The sequence below is a fragment of the Aethina tumida genome, chromosome 1 (assembly GCF_024364675.1).
Source record: "Aethina tumida isolate Nest 87 chromosome 1, icAetTumi1.1, whole genome shotgun sequence".
In the NCBI taxonomy this organism is placed as follows: Eukaryota; Metazoa; Arthropoda; class Insecta; order Coleoptera; family Nitidulidae; genus Aethina; species Aethina tumida.
Window position 1 is genome coordinate 3,004,541 of NC_065435.1, and position 26,084 is coordinate 3,030,624.

At 31.2% G+C, this 26,084-nt stretch overlaps 2 protein-coding genes across 5 annotated transcripts; one reads left to right on the top strand and one right to left on the bottom strand.

Annotated features, from left to right (window-relative positions):
• The first annotated feature begins 1,152 nt into the window (after nt 1-1,152).
• Nucleotides 1,153-21,153, top strand: LOC109608334 (single-stranded DNA-binding protein 3). 4 transcript variants are annotated; one of them, XM_049961684.1, is made up of 13 exons: nt 1,153-1,851; nt 2,059-2,131; nt 2,197-2,258; nt 2,342-2,426; nt 12,933-12,974; nt 13,036-13,122; nt 13,207-13,236; nt 15,551-15,727; nt 15,872-15,920; nt 16,578-16,607; nt 19,267-19,451; nt 19,512-19,883; nt 20,257-21,153. In XM_049961684.1, exons 1-13 carry the CDS (start codon nt 1,796-1,798, stop codon nt 20,266-20,268), a joined length of 1,260 nt encoding a protein of 419 aa, XP_049817641.1. In that variant the 5' UTR covers nt 1,153-1,795; the 3' UTR covers nt 20,269-21,153. The 4 variants fall into 4 exon arrangements, with proteins under 4 accessions (XP_049817641.1, XP_049817639.1, XP_049817640.1 ...); XM_049961682.1 differs by having other exon boundaries at nt 1,155-1,851; nt 19,961-21,153; XM_049961683.1 differs by lacking the exon at nt 16,578-16,607 and having other exon boundaries at nt 1,156-1,851; nt 19,961-21,153.
• A 757-nt stretch (nt 21,154-21,910) lies between these two features.
• On the bottom strand, nt 21,911-25,630 carry LOC109608300 (zinc finger protein 423 homolog). The gene is made up of 6 exons (XM_020024717.2): nt 25,439-25,630; nt 25,246-25,388; nt 24,969-25,191; nt 24,155-24,919; nt 23,797-24,096; nt 21,911-23,745 (listed from the first exon to the last, which is right to left on the bottom strand). The coding sequence occupies exons 1-6, from the start codon at nt 25,628-25,630 to the stop codon at nt 22,417-22,419; spliced, it is 2,952 nt and encodes a 983-aa protein (XP_019880276.2). The 3' UTR covers nt 21,911-22,416.
• Between the last annotated feature and the right edge of the window lie 454 nt (nt 25,631-26,084).

The window sequence follows — 26,084 nt, forward strand, 5'->3', positions numbered from 1 at the left end:
TAACTTCCTAAGCAATCCTTTATGCAATTAAAAAAGTCAGAAACTTCTTAAGCAGTTCTATGTACAAATAATACAGTTTTCAAACTTCTTAAGGAATGCTGAAGACTTTTGAATCAGTTCTAGAACTTCTCAACCAATTCTTTGTGCTATTAAGACAGTTCTGAAACTTCCTAACCAATTCTTTATACAATTAAAACAGTCAGAAACTTCTTAAGCAGTTCTATGTACAAATAACCAAGTTTCTAAACTTCCTAAGAAATGTGTATACTTTTAAATCAATTGTAAAATTTCCCAACCAATTCTTTATGCAATTGGAACAGTTCAGAAACTTCTTAAGTAATTTTGTATACGATTAACACAGTTTTAAATCTTTCTAAGAAATGCTGTATACTTTTAAATCAATTCATTTTGCAATTAAGACAATTCTGAAACTTCCTAAGCAATTCTTTATAACATTAAGTCAGAAATTTAGTTTAAATATTAAATTATATTCTATTTTAAAGAATTAAAACATATATTTTTAACATATTGATACACTCGATGATAAAAACACATTTATAACTTTCTGCGTAGTATTTTATTTAATTACTCGAAGTCTTGATAACTCAAATCATGGTTTGAGTTATCGAAGTTCGAATGTATCAATATTGTTCAGATGAGTAAGTATGATTTAAGTTAGATATTACAAAAGATACTGCTAAAGTACACTACTTATCAAAAATAACATTGTGAAATCTATAAAATTTGTAATATATAATACAATTAAAAGTAATTTTCATCTTGGACGTATTGCCAAATAATTTGCTTCGAGTATGAAAGTTTGACTGTATTTCTTTTAGAATTACTTTGTTATATAATTTAATTTTATAATTAATTTTAAATAAATATTTATTATTATATTATTATCATTGTTTATTTTATAATTGTAGTTACATTATTAATTTCATATAATTATATTGAAACGAAAATGTTCCATATTCACACCATCTCCATTGCGCCTAAATAAAAAACTGCAGCGGGGAACCACGGCAGCCGCGCTCCGATTCGTCAGCCGACGCTCGCCGAACGCGTCGAACGTGAACGCGCCCTCCGAAATCGCCGCGGACGCCAGAAAGTCGGTTTGCCGAACGGCCGCACTGACTCCGTGTGCGACGCTTGCGTGCTGCACGTTTTATGCCACAGCAATTCGGGTCGTTGCCATGTCAGTTGGACGGTAAACAGGTAGAAAAATGAATCCGATCGCAGTGGACGCGAACCAAGCCTGAGCCCGACCGACTCGTGTGTCAAATCAAACAGTAAATTGTTTCGTGTGCGTGTCAATTCTCCATCGGTCCTGCACGGTGTCCTGGGCCGAACGGGTCCCGCATTTCGTTCGACAAAGGAACGCATACACACGGGGGCCTTTCGGGCGATAAAATAACGGGACGGCTGCGACGCATGCTCCGTACGCCGGCACGATCCTGGTGATGATTTTGTGTAGCGTCGAATGAATTTTTGTGAATTTGACGTGTTGTTTTTGTTGTGTGTGTATGTGCGGCGAATTATGTTTACGGGGGCTCCTGCAACGACGACGTTTTGAATCTGGTACTATGTACGCTGGCGGCGTCGTCAATTAATGATCCGATTTGTGACCGTAAACTCCGACTTGATATGAACCGCATCGTTTACCATGTAGGACCAACGTGTTCCGTAATATAGTGGAGTTTTTTTTCGGGGGATAATATCGGTTCGTTACGCGAAACTGCATGTAGGACTCGATCGAACACTGTTGCGAGTGAAGCGATTTTCTTTAGACATGTACGCTAAAGGAAAGGGATCAACGGTGCCGTCTGACGCACAGGCCAGGGAAAAGTAAGTCCGTCATTGTTGTTTGTGTTCATTCGGCGTCGGTCTTGTCAAAAATCGACAACAAACCGGAGTTTCAGTCAATGCGAGGCCGGCTCACGGTCGATTTTCACAGAAAAACGGCCACCACAAAAATTATTTATTTACTTGTTTGTAACGTTGCCACATCTATTTGTAAGACAACTAAATCAACCCTCTCTGGTGTTTGCACAGGTTGGCGTTGTACGTGTACGAGTACTTGCTCCACGTAGGTGCACAGAAGGCGGCACAGACCTTCCTGTCGGAGGTGAGTGACAACAAACCCCCGCGTCCGCAGCTCCACAAAACTAACATCAAAAATTCAATTTACAGATACGATGGGAGAAGAACATCACGCTGGGCGAGCCTCCGGGATTCCTGCACTCCTGGTGGTGGTACGTACGAGCCCCAAAAACCCAACAAGAATTAACCCCCAAAAAACTAACCGTGGCAATTCGTTTCTGTCTTATTTTTTCAGCGTGTTTTGGGATCTGTACTGTGCGGCCCCCGAAAGGAGGGACACGTGCGAACACTCGTCGGAAGCCAAGGCTTTCCACGATTACGTGAGTATTTCCCCCATTTATTTATTGTTGTCCCTTTTCGGCGGAGATGTGTGTGTGTGTATTCCGTCGGTCGATCAATACTCGGGACGGCGTGGTATCGGCAACGCCGCCCGGGTACGCGTTTGACCAGGTACACTCGCTCAGTTCGGTATTCGTTTCGAAAAATTCATACCCGTTCCGGCGTCGAAAAAATGTCGAAACGGTCGCCGTTGGTTTTTCGTCTCGACGCACGTCGCACGCACGCATCGGTGCGTTGTGCGTGGGGCTGTTGGGGGGAGTTGTTTTTCATTTTTGTTATTATTTTTGGGGGGACGTTCATTTTTTTTTGGTCGTGGAATTATGTTTGTTTGTTTGTTTGTTTGAACGTTCTCACCGACTGCAGACCTTGAATTTTTATCTACCGACTTGGAAGCACACGATAGTAGTTTTGATATGTACTCTTCAAGTTTTCAAAGCCTAGTTTACGCCGTACCATGATATTTTACAATGAAATTGCGTACCGTGACGTCGGTTTTTACGTGATGGTGCTGACTCTGGCAGATAGTAAGAAGTACGTCACTGAACACCTAAAAATTGAATTGTTTGAGTGACTGATGAACTTTAAAGAGACGCAGACGAATGAAATGATTTTATTTATTGGTATTTTTTAAAAATTTTAAAGAAGTACTTTAAAAATACATAATATCTTGTTCCCAAAAATATTTATTGTTTTTTATCTTATTAAATTTAATTTTTTATTAACTATATTTGAAAAAAACTAGAAATCTTGTATTTTTAATGATTTTTTTTTGAAAATATCCAAGAAAAAAATTAAAATATATTATTAAAACTACAACAAATTAATACTATTTACAATAAATAATGTAAAGTTTTCAAAAAATTGCTTTTTACTGTCACAAATTTGATTTGTTACTGTCTGCAATTAATGAAAAATTCAAAAATTAATATTTTTATTTTAAATTTCTTAAAATAGAAAAGAAAACTTTGGTTAAATATGTTGTAAAAGCTTTAAAATACCAAAGAAAAAAGTGAAAATGCATTATTAAAACCTAAAGTAACTAATACTATTCAGGATAATTATCTAAATTTTGAAAAATATTATTAAAAAGTGATGTGACAATTTAATTTTTTATTAACTGTAATTGAATGAAAATAAAATTGTATTTTTTGAAGGAAATTACTTAAAACAGCAAAGAAAATATAAAATACATCATGAAAACTGTTTTTACTGTGGTAAATTTTTTTTTAATAAACTGTAGTTATTAAAAAAATAGTATGAGATAAACTATAGTCAGAAGTATTTGCTATAAATAATATAAAACTTTTTAAAATATATATTTACCTCAAAAAATAGTTTTTTACTGTGGCAAAATAATTTTTTATCGATTGTAATTAATTGAAAATTAAAATAAAATATTTATAAAGTAAATTTATGAGAAAAATAATGTAAACTATATAAATTAACAAACTGCACATATGTAATTATTTGAAAAACAATGTTTTTAATGTAAAAGAAAGAAATTAAAGTACTACATAAAAATGTTTTACTGTCACAAATTCAGTTTGTTACTATGTTTAATAAAAAATTAAACAAATAATTTTTTTTATAAATTTTTGAAAATAGAAAAGATATAATACTGTATAGAAAAAAACTTCAAAAATTAAGAAATATTTACTGTTTTTTTATTGACAAAAAAAAATGTATTTTTTATTGTGGAAAATTCTATTCTAAATATAAAAACCGATATTTTTAATTTCAAAGAAAAAAATTTAATAATTGATTAAATAATGATTATATAATATTTCTATTATTGTTATGATATCATTAATTATAGTGGATATAGAAATACACAAATGATCTTTTTATTAAAATTGTCTAAAAAATAGAAAAAAAAATTGCTGTATAGGATAAAATCTTTAAAATTAGAATTGCTGAAAAATATGTTGTTTACGGCGTCAAATTAATTTTTTATTGATTGTAATTAACTGAAAAATTAAAATAAAATATTTCTGTAAATTTATTAAAATAGTATGACATAAAAATTTCAAATTGGAACGGTCTACAAAAAAAAGAACGTTCTTAGCAAACTGTACATAGTTAATTAAAAAACAATGTTTTTAATTTAAAAGAAAAGAATAAAAGTACTATATAAACATGTGTTACCGTCACAAATTCAATTTGTTACTAACTATAATTAATAAAAAATGAAAATTGACTATACCGACTGAAAATTAAAATGAAATATTTTAAAGATACGCCATAAACATTTTCAAATTAGTAATATTTACAAAAAAAATGGGCAAAAATATTTTTTATTGTGAAAAATTTAATTCTTAAATCAAAAATAATATTTTTATTATAAATTTCTTAAAATAATAAAAAAGCAGTACGAAATAAATATTTTAAAATTAGAAGTATTTGCTACAAATAATATCTAATCTTTGAAAAATGTATATATTTGTCTCAATAAATGTCTTTACTGTGACAAATTAATTTTTTATTGACGATAATCAATTGAAAATCAAAATTTAATTAAAAGTGATAATGGCAAAGAAAAAATAAAGTACAACATAAAAATTTTCAAATAAGTATTATTGACTATTATAAAAACGGATTACGGGATAAAAACCTTAAGATCAGAAGTATTTGCTGTAAATAATATTTAGCTTTTTAAAAATATAAATTTGTCTCAAAAATGGGCTTTTTGCTATGTAAGGGTTCATCTAAAAAAATTTTGTGTCAAAAATTTAATTTTTTATTATCTAACCATTTGAATTATTAATAAAAATTTCGAATAATCATTGATTTTCTTGTGATTTTGATGAGAGTTAAATTTATTTCTTAATTCAAACTAAAGTAAAAAATGTGAAATATTTAATACCAATCAATTTATAGGACAGATAATTACTATTTCCTTTTTTTCTCATTTGCCTGTGGACTTTACTATTTATAAAAAATATTTTTTATTATATCTCATAATGAAATATTAAACATCTATGTAAAAAGTCATTCAAATCTGTTTTTTTTTTAATAAATATCAACTTGCAGCTATTCTATTCTAGATGGCGCTAGATGCACCTGTGAAAAACCGCAAAAATCAAACAAATTCTATTAATCCACTTTTCACAAAACCTTGTTTTTGTCAATCCTAATAAAAATTTACTATTTTTACTAAATTCTTACCAACATCCACGACGAAATTGTCTTCAAAATTAAATCTGACGTAGCAAAAACATTTCTTTCTCTTGAACACCAGTTTTTGTACGTGTGGGAGGACTTATACTTTATTTATTTTGGAAAAACAAGCATCCCGAGATGCCTGCCATTGACAGTAACATGAACGTCACGTTCAGAGATTGATCTTTAAAAATTAAGTCTGTCAGAGTAAATAGAGTAAATAATATTTCGCTGTCAGACCCATTGTAACAGACAAAATGAGATCTGAAACTGTTCTTGAACAAAGAAAAAGGTGTTTTGTGACGTGTTTCCATTGAAAATATCGTTTAATAAGAAATCAAATCATAAATTTTACCAGAAACTAAATATTTACCATAAATGGCATTAATTTGAAAAAGGTTCTGGGCAATTCCTGAATAGTAGATGTGATCGCTTTATTGTTAGAGACCACCCAACTGACAAATATCAATTAAAATGCGCTAGATTTTTTAAGGGCAGCGCATATTAATGAACACACAATAGTTGCAGTATTGGGATGATCTAATTTTAGATTTTTATAAATAACCGGCTTGTACGTTTCTGTGGTCGGTTATTACGTGAATATCAATTTGTAAGGAAAAAAAATTGTGTCTAGGAAATGGTGAATGTTCTCAGTTCACTGCATTTTAATTCGGTTTTATTTTTTAACGGTTCCGTGTAACGGATTAATGCAGGTGTACGAAGATTTTAAACACTAATTGCGATATACGGTTTCTTGAACCAACTACTAGATGAATTCTGTTCCTGGATTCTGCGTTGGCTTTATGGAATTTATGATCTCTCTTCGGTTAAACATCTTCGAACTAATATTTTTTTACAATTTTTATTAAAAATTACGAGATTTACTTGTAATTCAAATTAAATTGTATAAATAACATGCACAATATATATTTTTTAGTTTAAATTAAGAAAAATTACGCAATTTATTTTTTATCTAGAAAAGAATATTCCTATTTTTTTAAATTTAAATACTGAATCTATGCCAAATTTTCAATTACATCTACAGGTATACAAATATTTATTTCTTGCAGTTACAGGTTTAAAAAATGAATTTATTTAAAAACTACTGTATCTTAAATATAAACAATATATAGGAAAACATGTTTAATATTAGAAATATTATTTAAAATATTTGAAAACGTAAATTCTACCTTTTCAAATTTAAAAAATGTTGAAGTATTTAATATAATTTAGTTCTTTAGTCAATTAGACCAGCTAAAATAGCATTAAATAACAAAATAAATAAAAAAATATATAAAAATTGACAGTTTTAATTAAAATTAATTGGAATAAATTGTGAAATCTTATTTTAAGATTAAAAATAAAGAAATCTATAATATAATTATTTATATCTCTTTATATATAATAACAATTGAAACATTGTATTAGTTAATCTTCTAGTGATAATTCAAGTAATTGATTATTAAAACTATTTATTTCAATTATAATTAGAGAGCGATATGGTTAACGTTTCTATTAATATTTAATTTTATCTTTTTATTTAAATAACGAAAACGTTTAAATGTTTTAAACATGTTTGTACATAAGAATATTCATTCAATGAAAGTGATTTTTCTAAAAAAACTTTAATCAGACACCTAAAAATAATAAATAATACTTTCTGCCAAATATTTATGGAGTTATTCTGGTTAACAACTTGGTTTTATTTAATTGAATACTCTGTCAATTTAAAGTTAAGAATAGTTTAAAAAAGTTAAAATAACTGCAGAGTGATAATTATTTTAATAAACAGTGTTTTAATTTGGTAAATTCGTGTATATTTATTTGAATATTGATTGAAATTAAAGTTTGTTAAAAAATAGTTGTTAAACAATTTTGGAATCTTTAAGATTAGAGTTGAGAAGATCTAAAAATGAATAATTTAAACATCAATAAATAATTGAGACATTAATAGAATTGAATAATTTTACAGTAAGTAAATTTCTTAATAAATAATGATTAAACAATAATTTATCAGTATTACAGAATATTTAAATTTTAAATAATTGAATAACATGAGGATTAATATTAAAGAAATATATAATATAAATATTTAATTGAACCTTTTCTCAATTTAAACTCAAAAATAATTGAAACAACTCATTAAAAAAGTTAAAAGTAGACTGATAATATACTTAATAAACAATATTTAACTTTGAATATATTTATTTAAATGTCAACTAAAATTAAAGTGTGTTAAAAATAGTTGTTAAACATTCTTAGAATATTCAAGATTAGAGTTAAAGACATCTAAAAATGAACAATTTACACATCAATAAATAAATGAGACATTAATATGCAAATAAAAATAATTTTACAATTAGAGTTTACTCAATTTCTTAATAAATAATGGCTAAACGTTAATAATTTATCAGATATCAGAATATTTATATTTTAAGTAATTCAATAGAATTAATGAATTTGGAAAATAATTGAAACAACTCATTACAAAAATTAAAATCACTGTAGAGTGATAATTTACTAATCACTTTAATAAACGTTTTAATTGGAAAACTTTGAATATATTTATTTAAATATCGATTAAAATTAAAGTGTGTTAAAACATAGTTGTTAGACAATTGGAATATTCAAGATTAGAGTTAAAAATTACCAATTTATACGGCCATAAATAATTGAGATATTAATAATTCTACAGTAATAGTGTACGAAATTTTGATAAACATAAATAATTTCTCAGTATTATTGTATATTTAAATTTTAAGCAATTGAATAAAATTTATGAATTGGAACCCAACTTCAGAATTGAAATTTATAACATTAATATTTTAAGCCAAATATTTATTAAGTTGTTCTTGTTAGTAACGTAGTTTTAGAAAATATTTAATTGAATCCTCACTTAATTTAAACTTAAAAATAATTGAAACATTAATCTAAAAATTAACAATTTAAACAGTCATAAATAATTGAGACATTAATAGGCAAACTGAAATAATTTTACAATAAGAGTTACCTAAAATTCTTAATAAATAATGGTTAAACATTAATAATTTATCATTATTATAGTATATTTAAATTTTAAGTAAATGAATAATATTTATAGATTTGGAACCTAGTATGAGAATCAAAGTTAAAGAAATTAATAATATTAATATTTTCTGCTGAATATTTATCGAATTATTTTGGTTAATGTGGAAAAATATTTATATTTATATATCCTCTCCCAATTTAAACTTAATATTTAATTAATTAAGTCACTAATTATTTTAATTAAATTTAAAGTTTTAAATTGGAAAATATAAATATATTTATTTTAAGAAATTTTAAAAATAAACAATTTGTACATCCATAAATTATTGATACATTAATAGGCAAATTGAATTAATTTTACAATAATAGTTTAATAAACGATAATTAAATATAAATAATTACCCAGAATTGCAATATATTTAAATTTTAAGTAATTGAGTAAAGTTAATTTATTGTTAAATATTGATAATTGCTCATTATTATGATATATATTAAATTGATGAAAATTTATATTAACATTATCTGTCAAATGTTTGACGAATTAATCTGGTTGGTAACTAAATATTGAAACTAAGGTGGTTTTAAAAAATATGTAGTCGAATCCTGTTTCATTTTAAACTGAAAAATAATTGAAAATATTTTACTAAGACGGTTTATTAAAGTCTGTCGTGCATTTAGAAACCCTGACCTCGGTTAGTTGGCAGTTTGCGGCTGTCAATGTTGTTTTTGTTGTTTATAAAACGAATTTATTGAGGATATAATGCCCATATTATCATATATACGACCTTCCATATATATTTTTTGCCGGCGTAGAAGTAAAACAACTCTATTTTTATATCACAATTAAATTAATAATCAAAATAAATTGCGAAATAACTTTTTAAACTTTGCCTTGTCTTTAATAAAAAGTTGGAAGTAATGATTGGTTTAATAACAGGGATAAAATCAAATGATGGTTGAGTTTCTAAGTTATTACCCATTATGAACTTGAACTGAATAGTTCACAGTAAACTCATACATATATGATGCAACAAGCTACGTTCCCAGGTACGAAATTATCACAGTTCAAACCTCTCGTCGTTTTATTACTAACAAAGCTTATCAAACCGAATACATTACTATTGCTGTATTAATAGCGTTTTATAAGATAAAAACGACCAACCATTTTAATTCCGACAATTCGCATTGGAAAACGTGCGTTTTTCGCCATGGAAACACGAATAGTTCAGTTTGTTCAAGCCTAGTTACAGTTACATGAGAAATTTGCACGGTACTGTACAGTTTCTCGATGTCTAAAACCACTGGCCGTCCTAAATAAAACGTTTTATACCGTTAGTTAGTTCAAACGTATTTTGCGATGGCGAAACGACAGAAAACGTTGTACTCAGAACCACAGTTCTAAATGTATCGGCCGACGAATTATTTTCGTATATTCCCCCCAAAATGTTTATTATCCGAGTGCCACAATTCACGTTTTCATGTACTTACGATTAAAAATAAATCCGGCCCGGCTGATTAATTGGATCGAACGTCGAACGGAGTAACTGTGTCAAAGTCGTGGGAATTCAAAATGTTGAAACTGAGATTTGTTCCGTTCATAAATAATTACGTTTATGTATATTTTATTTTGTCGCTTATTTTTGTTTTTTATTTAACATTTAGGATCAATAATCGTGTGAACTGGGACGTTGTTTCATGTGGGATGGGTTTTGGCACTGCGGTGCTAAATTATCAGTTTGTAAACTATCCGCAAATAACCTGTTTTATTCAGAATTATTTACTTGATTATCTTTTTCTTTAAATACAATCGTTTTTGTGTTTACTTTATGTTTTTGAAAGTTACTGCTTGTGATTAAAAATATTAACTCTACGTAAGCCTGTCTTATTTTTTCTGATGAATGAATAAATCTAATGTATTACAATAAAATATTGAATTTATACTAATTTTTTAGATCCATCAATATCATATAATAAAAAGTATTTATGATATTTAGAAACGAATTTAACAATATTTTAAAACTAAAGATGTTTTCAATTTTGTTCTAAATAAGAATAAATACAATGGTTAAAATTGGAAATTATTAATATATAACAAATAAATAAAAATATAAAATTAAATATTACATTTTTTGATTAAAACATATTGAACATTTCTATATACTTTTATTCTGTATAAATAAATTTTTTTTTTATTTTAAAAGTAGTTTAAATAAAAACAAAGTGTACTAAAAAAATAAAATTAAAAAATGTCTCTAATATTAAATAAAACTTAACAATATACTTTTAAAAGTAAATTTCACATTTTTATATTAAAAATAAAATGTAGGACATTTTAATACAATTTTATTCTGTATAAATAAAAATATTTTCTGGTTTTAAAAGTCACCCTCCTAAAATTGTTATGACCCTTTCATTAATTTTTGAAGATAGTTTTAATTTTTTAATTTAATGTTGAAATTATGCTCAATTGTCAATTACATCTATAAATATTATAGAAAATGAATTACATTATACTTTTATGTCTCAAAAAAGGATATTGAATTTTAAAATAACAAATAAAAATAAAATATACGGGGAAAACAGGTTTAATATTTCTAATATTAAATGAAACTTAAATATATACTTCTAAAAAGAAATTTTACATTTTTAAATTAAAAAAATGTTGAAAATTTTGATATAATTTTGTTCTGTATAAATAAAAATATTTTTTGGTTTTAAAAGTTACCCCCCTAAGAATTGTTGTCACCCTTATACATTAATTTTTAAGTAGTTTAGATAACATTATATTTTTTACCAATTTATAAATATATTTTAATTTAAAATGATAAATTAATAGTTCCAATTTTTTAATTTAATGTTGAAATTATGGCCGTTTCTCAATTACATCTATAAATATTATAGAAAATTATTTACATTAAACTTGTATGTCTCAAAAAAGGACATTGAGTTTTAAAATAATAAATAAAAATAAAATATACGAAGAAAAACATGTTTAATATCTCTAAAATTAAATAAAATTAAAAAAATACTTCTAAAGGTAAATTTTACATGTCTAATTAAATAAATCTTGAAAATTTTTTAGAAGTTACCCTCCTGAAATTGTTGTGGCCTTTATATATTAATTTTTAAGTAGTTTAAATGACATTTTATTTTTTTTATTATTTTATTAAATGTTGAAATTATGACCATTTGTCAATTACATCTATAAATATTACACAAAATTATCTACATTATACTAAAATATACTAAGAAAAACAGTTCTAAGATTTCTAATATTAAATAAAACTAAAAGATATGCTTCTAAATATAAATATTACATTTTTAAATTTAAAAAAATGTGGAAAATTTTTATATAATTTATATATTACTTTTTAAACGACTTAAGTGACAATATATTTTTTTAACTATTTACAAATATATTTTAATATTATATGATAATTTAGTACTTTTTTAATTTAAAGTTGAAATTATGTTCATTTTCCAATGACATCCATAAACAGAAACAAATAGAAAATTATTTGTTATATAATTAAAAAAAGGAGACTGAAATTTAAGAATAATAAATATAAAATTTACTAAGAAAAATAGGTTTAAAATCTGTATTATTAAATAAAACTACTCCTAAAAGTAAATTTCACATTTTCGTATTAAACAAAAATGTTTAAAATGTAGATGTAACTTTGTTCTCTGCAAATAACAATATTTCCTACTTTTAAAAGTCATTGTCCTAAAAATTGTTATGAGTTACATTTAAAATTTTCCATTCTAATATATTCTCAAGCAATCCATGACCGGGTAAATCCACAATGAAATACTTGAATAATTAATTCCAACATCATTATTGTGTCCACACAATCAATAAATATTTTTTTATACCATTGGCTATTGCATTCACAGCACTGCATGTCTACGACCGAGAGATGCAACAAGAAAGTTTGCAATCAGTACGTGATTTTTCCAACGTTACGCCATTTCAAATGTCGGAATCGTAAAAGTGCGATTTCTATTTGTTCGATCCTCGCAAAACTATTCGATTTGTTCCGTGTGCCGCCGCCCAATGGCCGAAAGCTTTTCGATAAATTTATCAGAGAAAACTACAAGAATGACCTTTTACATATAGAATTATTTATAACGAACCGTGAGTCACGATTGAAAACGTGATTGTGACCTTCAAAAAATTGCGACATTTTTCTCGCACAATTTTTTAATCACCGCACAAACGAATGCGTAATGGAGCCAAATACCTGGACCTAAAACTTGAACCAATCAATTAATTGTCTTCCATTTTTTTTTTTTTTTAGGGATTCGTTAATTCTGGCTATGGGGTAAACGGAATTGCGCACGTAAGTAACAACAATAAATTTATAGGGAATTAAAAATTTTTACAAAAATTTTCATTTGCAGAACACAGGACCGGCTCCGAGTCCGCTGGGCCAAATGCCTCCTGCGGATGGGATGCCAGGTGGCCCCATGCCCCCAGGATTTTTTCCAGTAAGTAAAATAAAATGTTTAATTCATATTTAATTTACAAGTTACTTTGATGTTTAATGTGAACAAGTCTGGTCCAAATTTTAGCACCGCAGTTTTCTGTTTTATAATAAATTCGTGAGTATTCGTTTTAATTTTTATTGTTTATACTAATTATAAACAAGGGCATTTTAACATAATAAAAGATAAATACAATTTTATTAAAATTAATTGTGAAATAATCTAATCTAACATCTAACGGTGCTAAATTCTAGCACAGTAGGGTTAAAAATTGTTTTGTCAGGACCATTATTTAATGGTCAATAAAAATGCGTCCAAATGTGAAAGTGTTTGGTCTAAAGTTTAGCACCACTGTGTTGTGTTTTTTTAATAAATTTTTGGGTATTTGTTTTTAATTTTTTTTGTTTATACTAATGACAATTCAGAATATTTTAACTTAAAATGTCGATCATCATATCAATGCCTGATATTGCTAAATTTTTTAGTACGTTGTTAAAAATTGGTCTATCTAAGCAATTATTTAATTAAAAAAAGAGAAAAAATGTGACTAATTTTGGCCTAAAGTTTGAATTCTCTGAACAATTTTTTAATTAATAAGAGGATACAAAATGTGACTAAGTTTGGTCAAATATTTTCCACCACAATATTGGGGTTTTTGTCAGGTTCTTGAGTATTTATTTTAAATTTTATCATATAAACTTACAGTAAATAAGAATATTTTAACATAATAAATAGTAAATTAAGGTTCGTTAAACATTATTGTTAAATAATGTGGTATAATGTCTGATAGTGCTAAATTCTAGCACATTGTTAAAAATAGGTTTCTCTGAATAATTATTTAATCAATAAAATGATAAAAAAAGGTGATTAAGTTTGGCCAAAAGTTTTCCACCACAATATTTAGTTTTATAACAAATTCTTAGGTATTTATTTTAAATTTTATTGAATAAATTAACAGTATTTAAAATATTTTAACATAATAACATATAAGTTAAGGTTCGTTAAAGATTATTGTTAAATAATCTGATATAATGCCTGACAGTGTTAAATTATAGCACATTGTTAAAATCAGTTTATTTAATCAATTATTTAATTAATAAAATGATACAAAATGTGACTGATTTTGGCATAAAGTTTTCCACCACAATATTGAGTTTTATAACAAATTCTTAGGTATTTATTTTAAATTTACTTTGAATAAATTAACAGTGTATAAGAATATTTTAACATAATAACATATAAGTTAAGGTTCGTTAAAGATTATTGTTAAATAATCTGATACAATGCCTGACAGTGCTAAATTCTAACACATTGTTAAAAATCAGTTTATCTAAACAATTGTTTAATTAATAAAATGATACAAAATGTGACAAATTTGGCCTAAAGTTTTCCACCACAATATTGAGTTTCATAACAAATTCTTGAGTATTTATTTTAAATTTTATTGTATAAACCAACAAAAAATGATATTTTAAACCTAATAAGAAGTAAATTAAGGTTCATTAAATATCATTGACAGATAATCCAATATATCGTTTAATAGTGCTAAATTCTAACACAAGTGTTAAAAATTATTATTTGATAAATAAAATGCGACTAAATGTCCGGTCTAAAGTTTAGCACCTCACTGTTTTGTTTTATAATAAACTTGTGTGTATTTGTTTTTGATTTTATCTTTTATACTAATAAATCAAGTTTCATTAAAGTTAATTGTCAAATAATCTAATATAACGTGTAACGGTGCTAAATTCTAGCACAATAATGTTAAAAATCGATTTGACTGAATGATGTGATAATTAATAAAATTCCACCATATGTGAGCCCAAAGTTTAGCACTGTATAGTAAATTCATGACAATTTGTCTTAAATTTTATTGTTTATATTAATGACATAACATAATAAAAGGTAAATCAAAATTATTGTCAAATTATCTTATTTAGTGTCTAACGGTGTTAAATTTTAGCACGATAGTGTTAAAAACGATTCGATAGTGTTATTCAATTAATAATTACAATGAGATATATATTTTATTACCATTTTAATAATTAGAATACAGTATAGTAGTATTTACGTTATAGTAATAGTGAATGAACTTGAAATGTGATCTACTGAGGCACGTTGCGATGCATATAAAAATAGCATCAGTTTTGCATTATCGATTTGTCGTTTCTTAACGAATAAAGGAAACTGATTTTAATTACTGAAGAGATTCACGTCCTCGTGCTTGGAGCTGAATCAAATTGTTGACTTTATTGTTTATTGGCACAGAAAATTACTATACTTTTAATATTTAGACTAAACAAGAAAGTGTGTATTAATTGGTGAAATCCATTGATTACAATAACAATTAGTAATGTGTGTGTAAAATTTGAACCGGATTTGTTGTCATGGTTGTGCCATAATATTTGATTGGAACATTTTGTGTGTGTAGAACTCAACTTTACGTCCATCACCTCCAACGCACCCCTCAAGTCAACCTTCGCCCCATTCACAGCCACCCCCGCCCCATTCTCAGATAATGACATGTCAGCCGATAATGGCGCCGAGATATCCGGCAGGTCCGAGGCCTGGAGTAAGGATGCCGCAGATGGGCAGCGACTTCAACGGGGTATGTATCAACTCCTCTTTATCCTAACTACCAAAAACTCAACTTAAAATATTTAAGCAATTAAACGCACTAGTGTGTTATTCTTTACTTTTTTTAATATACTTTTATGGAAGTTACACATTTCTCATTTACACGTGTTTAAAGCCGCCAGGCCAGCCGCTGATGCCGAATAACATGGATCCCACAAGACAAGGTAAAAATGTCCGTTTGTTTTAATTGGAAGTTAAGATAATTTATGGCTACAAAGTCTCTTTTAAGGAGTTATCAACGAATGGAACATATTACGACGTGCGAATTATTGGTAAACAAAACGTATAAACAATTACGCAATTAATGCATTGTGTACGGCACGAATTGTCGTCCTGAGAAGTTTTGAATCGCCGCAGATAATTGTTGGTGAAAGGAAAAGTAAATAATAGAGCGTGACACAATTATCACAACGTCGTAATAAAAGTAAAAAACAAATGTTAAACTTTAGAAAAGTTGGTCGTGTAACTTTTGCTCAGGGTGGTTGGAAGCGAGAGTGAACCAGAAAAAAAAAATAAATAAATAAGTGGTGTCGCGATATGTTTCATTTGTTCAACGAAAGGCTGCAAAATTTAAAACACTCATTTTCCTAAAAACTAACACTTAAAAATCTCACTAAATTCTAACGGACAAAATTACGAGCTGCAACGAATTTACTTTAGGACTTTTTGGCTGTAAACTATCAGGATTAATCAACATTAATAATTTATATTTATATAATAATTGATTTATTATAATATAACCAAGATATAAAAGAGATTTTGCACTAGCATGAAGCGGTTTCATGATATGCCTCATGTAATGCATCTATTTCTGTCTCCAGGTGAAGGCGGAGAGTTTGTAGGTTGGCAAGGTAGGCATTGCGCTCCTTCACCATTCACACATCCATATGCATACACTTACTGCTTGCTTCGCTTCTTATACAATACCGTACAATGATGTTCTAACAGTTTATTCACAAAAGCAGTTTAATCAGCCAAAAGTCTGTTTAATAACATCGATAGACACGGACGAATGTTAAGCGATTTGGTGGGATGACCAAATTTTGGAGCCAGATATTGTTGCATGTTGATGTTAGATGCTTGGAAGACTTGTTTATTGATTATTTTCTGGTGCTTTGATCAATATATGTGCTATCGACAGGATGTGTCAGTTTTAACGATTATGAACTGCAACAAGTAGCTTCCATTACTGTAAAAAATACTCATACATTACTTGGAAGTTAAATCGTCAATAATAATAGTAAAACATGCTGCCAACATAATGAACGTAAAAGAAAAAAACATTTTTTAGGAACACTTGAAAAAGTACGTTGTAGAAACTGTTCAACCCCACAAAGATTTTTTCCGGAAAAATATAAAACTACCCAAAATATAATTTATGATAATCTTAAGGTATCTCTGATTTAAGATAAAACGATAATTCTGATAAATTCGACATAATTAATGTTAAAAAACAGCTGGTAGAAAAAAAAATATTAAAGTGCATCTAAAAACATATTTAAGAGAATGAAATTTGAGACTTTCCCTACCGATAAAAATTGATGAAAATCTTTTTGTTCAATTAGAAAGTGTTAAGGAAATATTCATTCCCAAAGTACTCTGATCTGGGAATATTTGGCAACAACCAAAAAATCAATTTGTGACATTTTATATATTTATTTTATTATTATTTGATGTTTTTTGAGATCTCTTCTATCTTTAATAAATAATTTGTCAATGAAAAAATATAATTTACTATTGATTTTATTATTGAAATATTGAAGGGCATTTAAAAACGTCTACTTTTCAAGAAAATGAAGTTTGAGACTTTCTTTACTGATAAAAATTGATGTGCCACCTAAAAAAATCTTTTTCTTCAATTAAAATTAGTATAAAAGAAATGTTCATTCTCAAAGTATTCAGATTTTCTCTATCTGATCTGGAAACATTTGGCAACAACCAAAAAATCAATTTGGGTCATTCTATATATTTATTTTATTGTTATTTGATGTTTTTTGTTTTTTAAATCTCTTCTCTCTTTAATAAATAATTTGTCAATGAAAAAATATAATTTACTTTTGATTTTTTTATTAAAATATTGAAGGGCATCTAAAAACATCTACTTTTTAAGAAAATGAAGTTTGAGACTATACCTACCGATAAAAATTGATGTGCCACCTAAAAAAATCTTTTTCTTCAATTAAAATTAGTATAAAAGTAAGGTTCTTTAATAAATAATTTGTCAGTGAAAAAATATAATTTATTTTTGATTTTATTATTAAAATATTGAAGGGCATCTAAAAACATCATCCACTTTTTAAGAGAATGAAGTTTGAGACTTTCTCTACCGATAAAAATTGATGTACCACTAAAAACATTTTTTTTTTCTCAATTAAAATTAGTATCAAAGAAATGTTCATTCCCAAAATACAAATCTGGAAACATTTTGGCAACAACCAAAAAATCAGTTTGGAACATTTATTTTATTGTTCATTAATGTTTTTAATGTTTTAGGTCTCCTCTCTATAATAAATATAGTATATCAATGAAAAAGTATAACTTACTTTTGACCTCAAATATTTAAGGGCGTCTGAAAATCTCTTCTTTTTAAGGGGATAAAATTTGAGACTTTCCCTACAGATAAAAAACTGATGTGCCAGCTAAAAAAATCTTTTTATTCAATTAGAATTAGTATTAAAGAAATTTTTATTCTCAAAGTACTTAAAAAATGAAATCTGTTGTAATAAAAAACCTATAAAAATCCTCTTAACTTATAAACGATAAAAATGGTTTTATCTCGTGTCTTTATTGCAAAAGTCTGAGGTAAATAATAGTTTTTCCTTGGCAAAAAAGATCTCAAATAATTTTTAAGTTATTAATTGTATTCAATTTACTAAAGTTAATTAAAAAATAGAAATGATTTGTGTGTACTTGGGTATGTTTTATTATTATTTGAACAATTTTAATTTTAGGTGTTTTGAGGTATTTTTTACTGTCATGTGAGCTTAAACTTTTGAAATACAAGTCTTCTGTGAACAAACTGTTTAGACATTTTGTAGATACAGCCAAGTCACAATATCTTATCATTATAACTTTTTGCATTGTTATCGAACAAGTTAAAGATTGAAAACTACTCCGGACAAACTTGTTTATTTAATATTTCATAAATTCAGCCCAATTAACAAGTTATTGTTAATAATACAATTAATTCAAAGACAAGTAGTAGCAATAGCTTTTAGATTAGCGTCTGAATTACTTGTAATTACGCTTTGAGTTATAATGAGGAAGATGTCGAAGTGAAGGCTGTACGACAACAAGCTGTTTGAAAAGTAGAGATCATAACGACATCTAATGCGTGTAAAATTAACCGATAATACTCGTCCAACCCGCAATTGGATGTTATTTATGGGTCTCGACTTTTTAAACGGCGTACTTACTCATTGGTGCTAAGCATGTGGTGTCGTTTCAAGGCTACATAATTATAACAAAAATCAATGTCGTGATATTAACGAATGTAATACGTTTCCCTAGGTCCACCCGCGGCGAGGATGAATCCACCGAGGGGACCGTCACTGGGGCCCATCGGTCCCGGGACGTACGGTCCCGGTTTGCGAGGACCCCCGCCAAACAGCAGTTTAGGTCCTGGCGGACCGATGCCGCCGATGTCGATGACCGGCCCGGGCGGCAGACCACAATGGCAGCCAAATACGTCGACAGTAAGTAGACATAGTGGTAATGCCGGTTCGGGGTGTGTAACAATGTCGGGTGCGTTACAGCCTATGAACTACTCGTCATCGTCGCCAGGCAACTACGGCGGGCCGCCGGGTGGTGGTGGCCAGCCGGGCCCCGGTACACCGATAATGCCCAGTCCGCAGGACTCGAGTAACTCGGGCGGCGAGAACATGTACACACTGATGAAGCCGGCGGTGGGCGGCAACATGGGCGGCGACTTCCAGATGGGCGGCGGTCCCGAAGCTGGACCTATGGGACCGATGGGACCGAACTCGATGGGTCCGGTGCTGAACGGCGACGGCATGGACGGGATGAAGAACTCGCCGGCGAACGGCGGACCGGGCACACCTCGAGAGGACAGCGGCAGCGGCATGGGAGACTACAACTTGGGCGGCTTTGGAGGACCCGCTGAAAACGTGAGTAGTTTAGCGGTGGCCGGTGCTTGCGCTTTCGTAGACTGACACTTAACCACTAAAGGTCGCTTTCCTTCCAGGACCAAACGGAATCGGCTGCTATTTTGAAAATAAAAGAGAGCATGCAAGAGGAGGCCAAGAGGTTTGAGAAAGACTCGGACCACCCTGAGTATTTCATGCCATAACTCCCTCGCCTTGCCTCTCACGGCTGGTGGACGTGTACGCCTACGCCCAGGCCTCGGCCTCGGCCTTGGCTTGGCCTCTCTTCCTTCCTAACCCCTCTACTAACCCGGGCGGTGGTGTGCTCAGTGCTCAGCTCTTCCTGCAGCCGTCCCCTACGACTACACTAGTCATGAGTGTTCTGTTCTGTTTGCAGATTTTCCTGTGAGGCTGAGCTGAACCTGAGATAGAGCGCCGTCGCGCCGTCCCACAACCAACACCATACCACCATTTTGGATTGACACTGAACATTCATTGCCAGTTCCCGACTCTGTCTTCTACTCCTACCATCCACCACTGACCATTGACCACTGACCATTGACCACTGATTCACCAACCAAATTCCGCCACCAGCCCTCCTGGTGTCCATTGTCCGCCAGCCTAGGCTAGGTCGGATGTATTCACGGCGTTCTGTGTTTCTCATCAACTACTTAGCCCATCTACTTCCAACACAATTCAGTTTCAAACATTCTGCCTGGCTGTTTGACGATTGAACCGCACCTTGGAATTAGATGTGTCCCTAGCAAGTGTCTACATTCCTCCGTGGGGTAGATTAAAGATGGAACGAGGCAAGACCACTACCACCACCACCACCACCACAACCACTACTTCGAAATCATCACGATCACGTCAACAGTGTATTTTATAAATTTATACGGGATAGTTACGGTTCTTGTCTTTAATCTGCCTCAGCCTGATGACATTACTACACCTCTTTATGTGCAAAAAAGGAGTTCACTCCCATGTAATTAATTACTCTCTAATAAATTATGTTCTCTATCTCTGTACCTTTCCCATCTCTTTTTAATTCTTTTTACTTAAGATTATATATTCTTTTATGATCTTGGACCGTCGTTAGATTAAGCAAAACGATTAATTTATAAAATTTTGTTCTTAAAAAAATATATACTTAAAATTATTAGATTGTTCTTTTTATGGATGTGTGTATGAATGTGCTGACTGAAATGTGATAATGAAATTATTGTGAAGATGTAAGGATTCATTTAATATTGTTTTCTTTTTTTCTATGGATAATAAATATTAAAAGTTTATAGTACAATTTTTTATTTATACTTTTTTACCTCCACTTTCCTCAATACTAACAAATGGCTTAACTGAAATTCTTTTTTTAATGTTAATTTACTCTTGTGTATAACATTTCAACTTTTTTATTTCACACGGTACTTAAACCATTGGGGTAAGTGGTGAAACTATTTTTAAGAAAAGAAAATTTATATTATTAGAATTTATTACTATTCTTTTTTAAATTTTTTATCAACACTAATTTTTAGTAGTCAGCAAAACATTTATTTTGTTCCTTAAATTAATTAATATTATATATAGGTATATTGTGAAAAATAAATAGATAAACCATTTTTTGTTTGATAATTTTTAGTTCAAAATAGTCTTAACTGACAATAATAAACCACCAGTCTGGTTTCACTGAAAAGTTTGTGTTTTTCAGACTTCTTGGTACACCTATCTATTCCGGTGGCGCCCTCTGTTGAGTGGTAGCATTAGTAACGTAACCAATAAAAAGGAAACCGAATTCTTTTCCTTCCTTTATTGAATTTTTCCAATGTGCTACGAGTGCGCCTGGAATGGAAATTCGTTCGATACGTGCTTCAATAAAAAGCGGTGTTCTTTTTATGTTTTATTTAATAAAAATATAAAATACAAATCAACAAATATCAAAATAACTTTTTACAATGGTTACAGCTAATAAAAATATGCGTAACAATAAACATCACCAGTTCATGTAGGTACCAATCAAATAAACGTACGTCTTTAAAACAAAAACAACAAAAAAACAGATTTTAATATATACACAACAAATTAAATTTAACCAATTACCCTGTTTGTATTTGGCTTTGTATGTCATACAAACATTTCACAAAAGTGGAATACTTAAACATATAATAAAAACAGTATGGACGGGCATACTGTAACAAGTGGACGGAGTTAAATGTTTATTATAAAATAGTTACAATTCAGTGGTTTTACAGTTATTAACTTTACAAGTTCGTAAAAAATTGGGCCTGTTCCAATGACCAATGAACCTTTTCTTTGTTTGTAATTAACGCAAAAACTTTTAACAGGGGTTTGTAATTGACGAAACACCAAGTCTAAAACAAAGCAACTTCTAATGATGGTGGTAAGTCGTGGAAAAATTGCAGGTTTTACTTTTATTTACACGTTTTTTTTATACTATTATGGCCCCTGAAATGTTCAAGATTCATTTAGCTACTTTTTTTTACAAATGCAACAACATTATGTACATAATTGGCAAACAGTTGAGAATTGATGTTTGGTCAGACTATGCCTCGTTGCAAGCCTCTTCCGTAAACTCCTCCTTGACCTCAACCTTAATACTGCTGGTCGCCTCAAAGACAATTTTGCTCTGATTAAACGGACACTGACTCAAATGTTCCAGATAGAACGTGTTATCTATGAAGGTGTTCGCACAATACTGGCACGACTTGTATTGTTGTTCAGTCTTTTCACTACCGTTGCAGTTGCCGTTGACACTAGTGTAGGGCAGCTGAGGGGTGTAACATTTCCTGGCACTCGGACTTTGTTGTACGTGCGTGAACCGGTGATTGTCCAGCTCGGTGCGGAAAAAGAACTTGGACTGGCACTGATTGCACTCGTAAGGTTTGGCGTCCAATCCGTGTTCCAAGATGTGGTTTTGCAAGCCCACGGCGCCGGTGAAGACCGACGAGCAAACGTAACAACTGTACTGGTTCATGCCGAAGAAGTTGTGCTCGATTAAATGCGTTTGCAGCTTGTGCGAGGACGTGAACTCTTGTTTGCACAGGTGGCACTCCGCGTTCGTGTGCTCGTCCTGCGACTTTTCCACTTTGCACTTGGACAAATGGGGTGAATGTACCGGCATGTACTTGTTGGAGGTTATGTCGTTGTTGTTCAGGTTGGTGCACTCCTTGCATATCGAGACCGTGATGTTGTTGTCGCAGGTTTTGTTGTTGACCTGGTTGCCACTCACGTCGAAGACTCGGTTGCACACGCCGCAAATGTACTCGTTTTGGAATAGATGTTTGAGGTGGAACTTGGCGTGCAGTTTGATTTCTATGTCGGTTTGAAGGGTTTGGCAACAGACTATGCAGTTTGCGGGAAGGGAAATTTGTGAGTTCTGCTTTATAACCTTGTTACTGTGTTGCATTTGGTGGTTGTAAAACGACTGTTCATCGCAAAGAATCGATTTGCATTGCACGCAAACACTTCCGTCCACTATTTTGCAATGGTTCAATTTGTGGTCGGCCAACGTGATGGAGGAGGAGAATATTTCGTCGCAAATGTTGCACTTGTGTTTACCTTTTCCGCAGCTGACTTGATGGGTCTTCATATGATTCTCCAGATCACTCCTTGACTTACAATATTCGTTGCAGTAAGCACATTGTAAGCTCACCAAGGAGTTACCGTTTTTTGATTTGGCCTGCACGTGGGCCTTCTTGTGGGTTATCAGTTCTAACTCTGATGGTATGTCCGTTAGATTGCATATATCACATGTGTACTTGTAGTCCTTCTTCTTTATGTCTGACAGTTCTGGTGACTGCATGAGTCTCGCCTGGATATTGCTTGAGGAACCAGAATTATGGTTCTTTGAATTATCCTGGTACTTTTCATCCTAATCAACATTGAATGAGACATTTCATACGTAATTTATTGAGAAACTTACCTTCTTAGAGGCTTCGCTGTGGTCGTTCAGGATGTGCACGTACTGGGAGTATTTATCGCTGAATGACTTATCACAAAAGGCACATTGAAGCTGCACTCCATAGTCCCCCAGTCTCGAATTGATTTCAAATTGATAAGGTGTTTGTAATATTGACTTGTTAGTGTTCAAACAGGCAGCAAACTGTTGGTGCTTCATGGAAATGTGCAGCTCTGCCGATAGCTTGTCGGGGAAGACTTGGTTGGTGCACAAGTTGCACTTAAAGTATTTGCACTCTTCGCTGTGTTTGTTGGTTAAGTGAAGCTGCAACAGATCATCAAAAATATTAAAAGTTACACCTACAACTAAGTTAGTTACTCACTTGCATGGATAATTTGGTGTCGAAAATCTCGCTGCATATTGAACATTTATAAACATTAATGACGTGCATGTCGATTAGGTGTTTCTGCAATTTTTCCACGCTCTCAAACGTTTTCTTGCAGGTGTAACAACAAAGGCCGGCGACTTGTACTATAGCATGGCCGAAGATGTGGTTGCTGAAGTTGGAGGTCCCAACATTTGGGTCACCACAAATCGGACAAAAACCTAAGAGTGCGTTATTTGCTGAAATCATGTGCGTTTCCATGTGGTGCAAAAAGCTTTTGAAGTTCGGCAATTGAGCGTAACAACATGAGCATATGCAAGGTTTATCTATGGAACCGTAGGAGTTATTGGAAGAGAGGCCCGAGTGGTCTTTCCGTTTCCTCTTCTTATTGCCTCCATCCTCCTCGTCGTTCTTCTGACGTTTGCTCAGGTCGGTTGGTTGTATTTGGAAGTTGGCGTAAGAACTGAACGATATGTCTTGCCAATGTGAACTGGTTATGTGGTCTTTTAAGGACTGCGGCGAGTCGAATTGTAAGGGACACTTATCACAAGACATTATTGTTGTATTGTCCGACTTTCCGGAAAGACTAGAGGCTATTCCATTTTGCAAATCCTTGTGGGATGTGTTGACATGTTGGCACATCACCTCCAAACTGGGAAACTCCTTGGAGCAATACATGCAAATCAACTTGACATTATCTTCGTCGTTCTGCAAGGTGTCGGTTTGGGGCGACTCACTATCACTGTGACTCACCAAGTGAACCTAAAACTCCGGTGTAGAGCATAAGTTGGAAATGTGTTGGGTGCCTTACCTGTAAACTTTCAGATCTGTTAAAGGATTCAGTACAAATGTGGCAACGAAAAAGTGTAGGACTAGGTGAGTCGCCTTCGTTTTGGCCCGACTTTGGCTCCAGCTTCAGATGGATCTGTTGATGCGATGACAGAGCTGCTGCCGTGTTGTAACCTCTGTTGCAGGAGCCACATTTGTACGGCTTCCTGCTGTCATGCGTCTTCATGTGGATCTTTAAATGGTCACTGAAATTGATTGATTACTAACATGATTGGTGTAAATGACTTAAACTAATCAACCTTCTGGAGAACGCTGACTCACACTGGAGACACTTGTACTTTTTATCACCAGTGTGCAGCTTGGTGTGCCTGTCCCTGGACCTTTTATGCTTGAACAACCTGGGACAGTATGAACAAGAGAACTGCAAGTGGTCCGAGTGTATCTACAACAGTACCAACGTAAACTACTGAAGTCGCTTCAGTCTTCGGTTACCTGTTCGTGTTCAATCAGCTGCTGACCAGTCGGGAATATTTCGTTGCAAATAGAACAAGTATAATTAAAATCGCCGTAATCACCGCCATTCTCCATGTCATGCAACGATTCAGTCGACACAGGCGGACTGGATATCGATTCACCGGAGTCCGAGTCTTCGTTTGAAGACGACGCTTTCGATTGTCTGGACATGACGGAGTCGCAAGGTGTTTGCAAGCCGGAAGGGCCCGGTATGGGCGACAGGTTACCGCTCTCCTTGGACTTGCCACCAAGGGGTGAGCCCAAATGTCCGGAATCTGAAACGACAATCAACATCAGACTTTAGCACCACGGTGCTAAGCATCAAACGTATTAAAATCAATGCGGGGAAAGTGGGATATTTATATTCTGTGCTCCATTAACTATTTTAATATTTCACACGTCCCCCAAAAAGAAAAACGGGCGTAAAATATGACGTATCACAGCAATCCATTTTAATTTGCGCCTCCATATGAGTGATGTACCCCACATTTATATTATGCAGATGAAATAAAAAGATTTTTAGCCCGTTCTCTTAGAAAAATAACAACGTTGCAGGATACGGAGCTCATTTATATCCATTAGAATTTATACGTAGGAACGGAAAAAAAGAAAGAAGGTGAGAAAA

Excerpts from the sequence above, each read along its gene's own strand:
- LOC109608334 (XM_049961682.1), top strand. The coding sequence starts at position 1,796 with ATGTACGCTAAAGGAAAGGGATCAACGGTGCCGTCTGACGCACAGGCC. Across the intron at positions 15,728-15,871 it reads TGGGCAGCGACTTCAACGGG|CCGCCAGGCCAGCCGCTGAT; the intron begins GTATGTATCAAC and ends ACGTGTTTAAAG. Across the intron at positions 15,921-16,577 it reads CATGGATCCCACAAGACAAG|GTGAAGGCGGAGAGTTTGTA; the intron begins GTAAAAATGTCC and ends TTCTGTCTCCAG.
- LOC109608300 (XM_020024717.2), bottom strand. The coding sequence starts at position 25,630 with ATGTCCAGACAATCGAAAGCGTCGTCTTCAAACGAAGACTCGGACTCC. Across the intron at positions 25,389-25,438 it reads AGCTGATTGAACACGAACAG|ATACACTCGGACCACTTGCA; the intron begins GTAACCGAAGAC and ends GTACTGTTGTAG. Across the intron at positions 25,192-25,245 it reads GAGTCAGCGTTCTCCAGAAG|TGACCATTTAAAGATCCACA; the intron begins GTTGATTAGTTT and ends AATCAATTTCAG.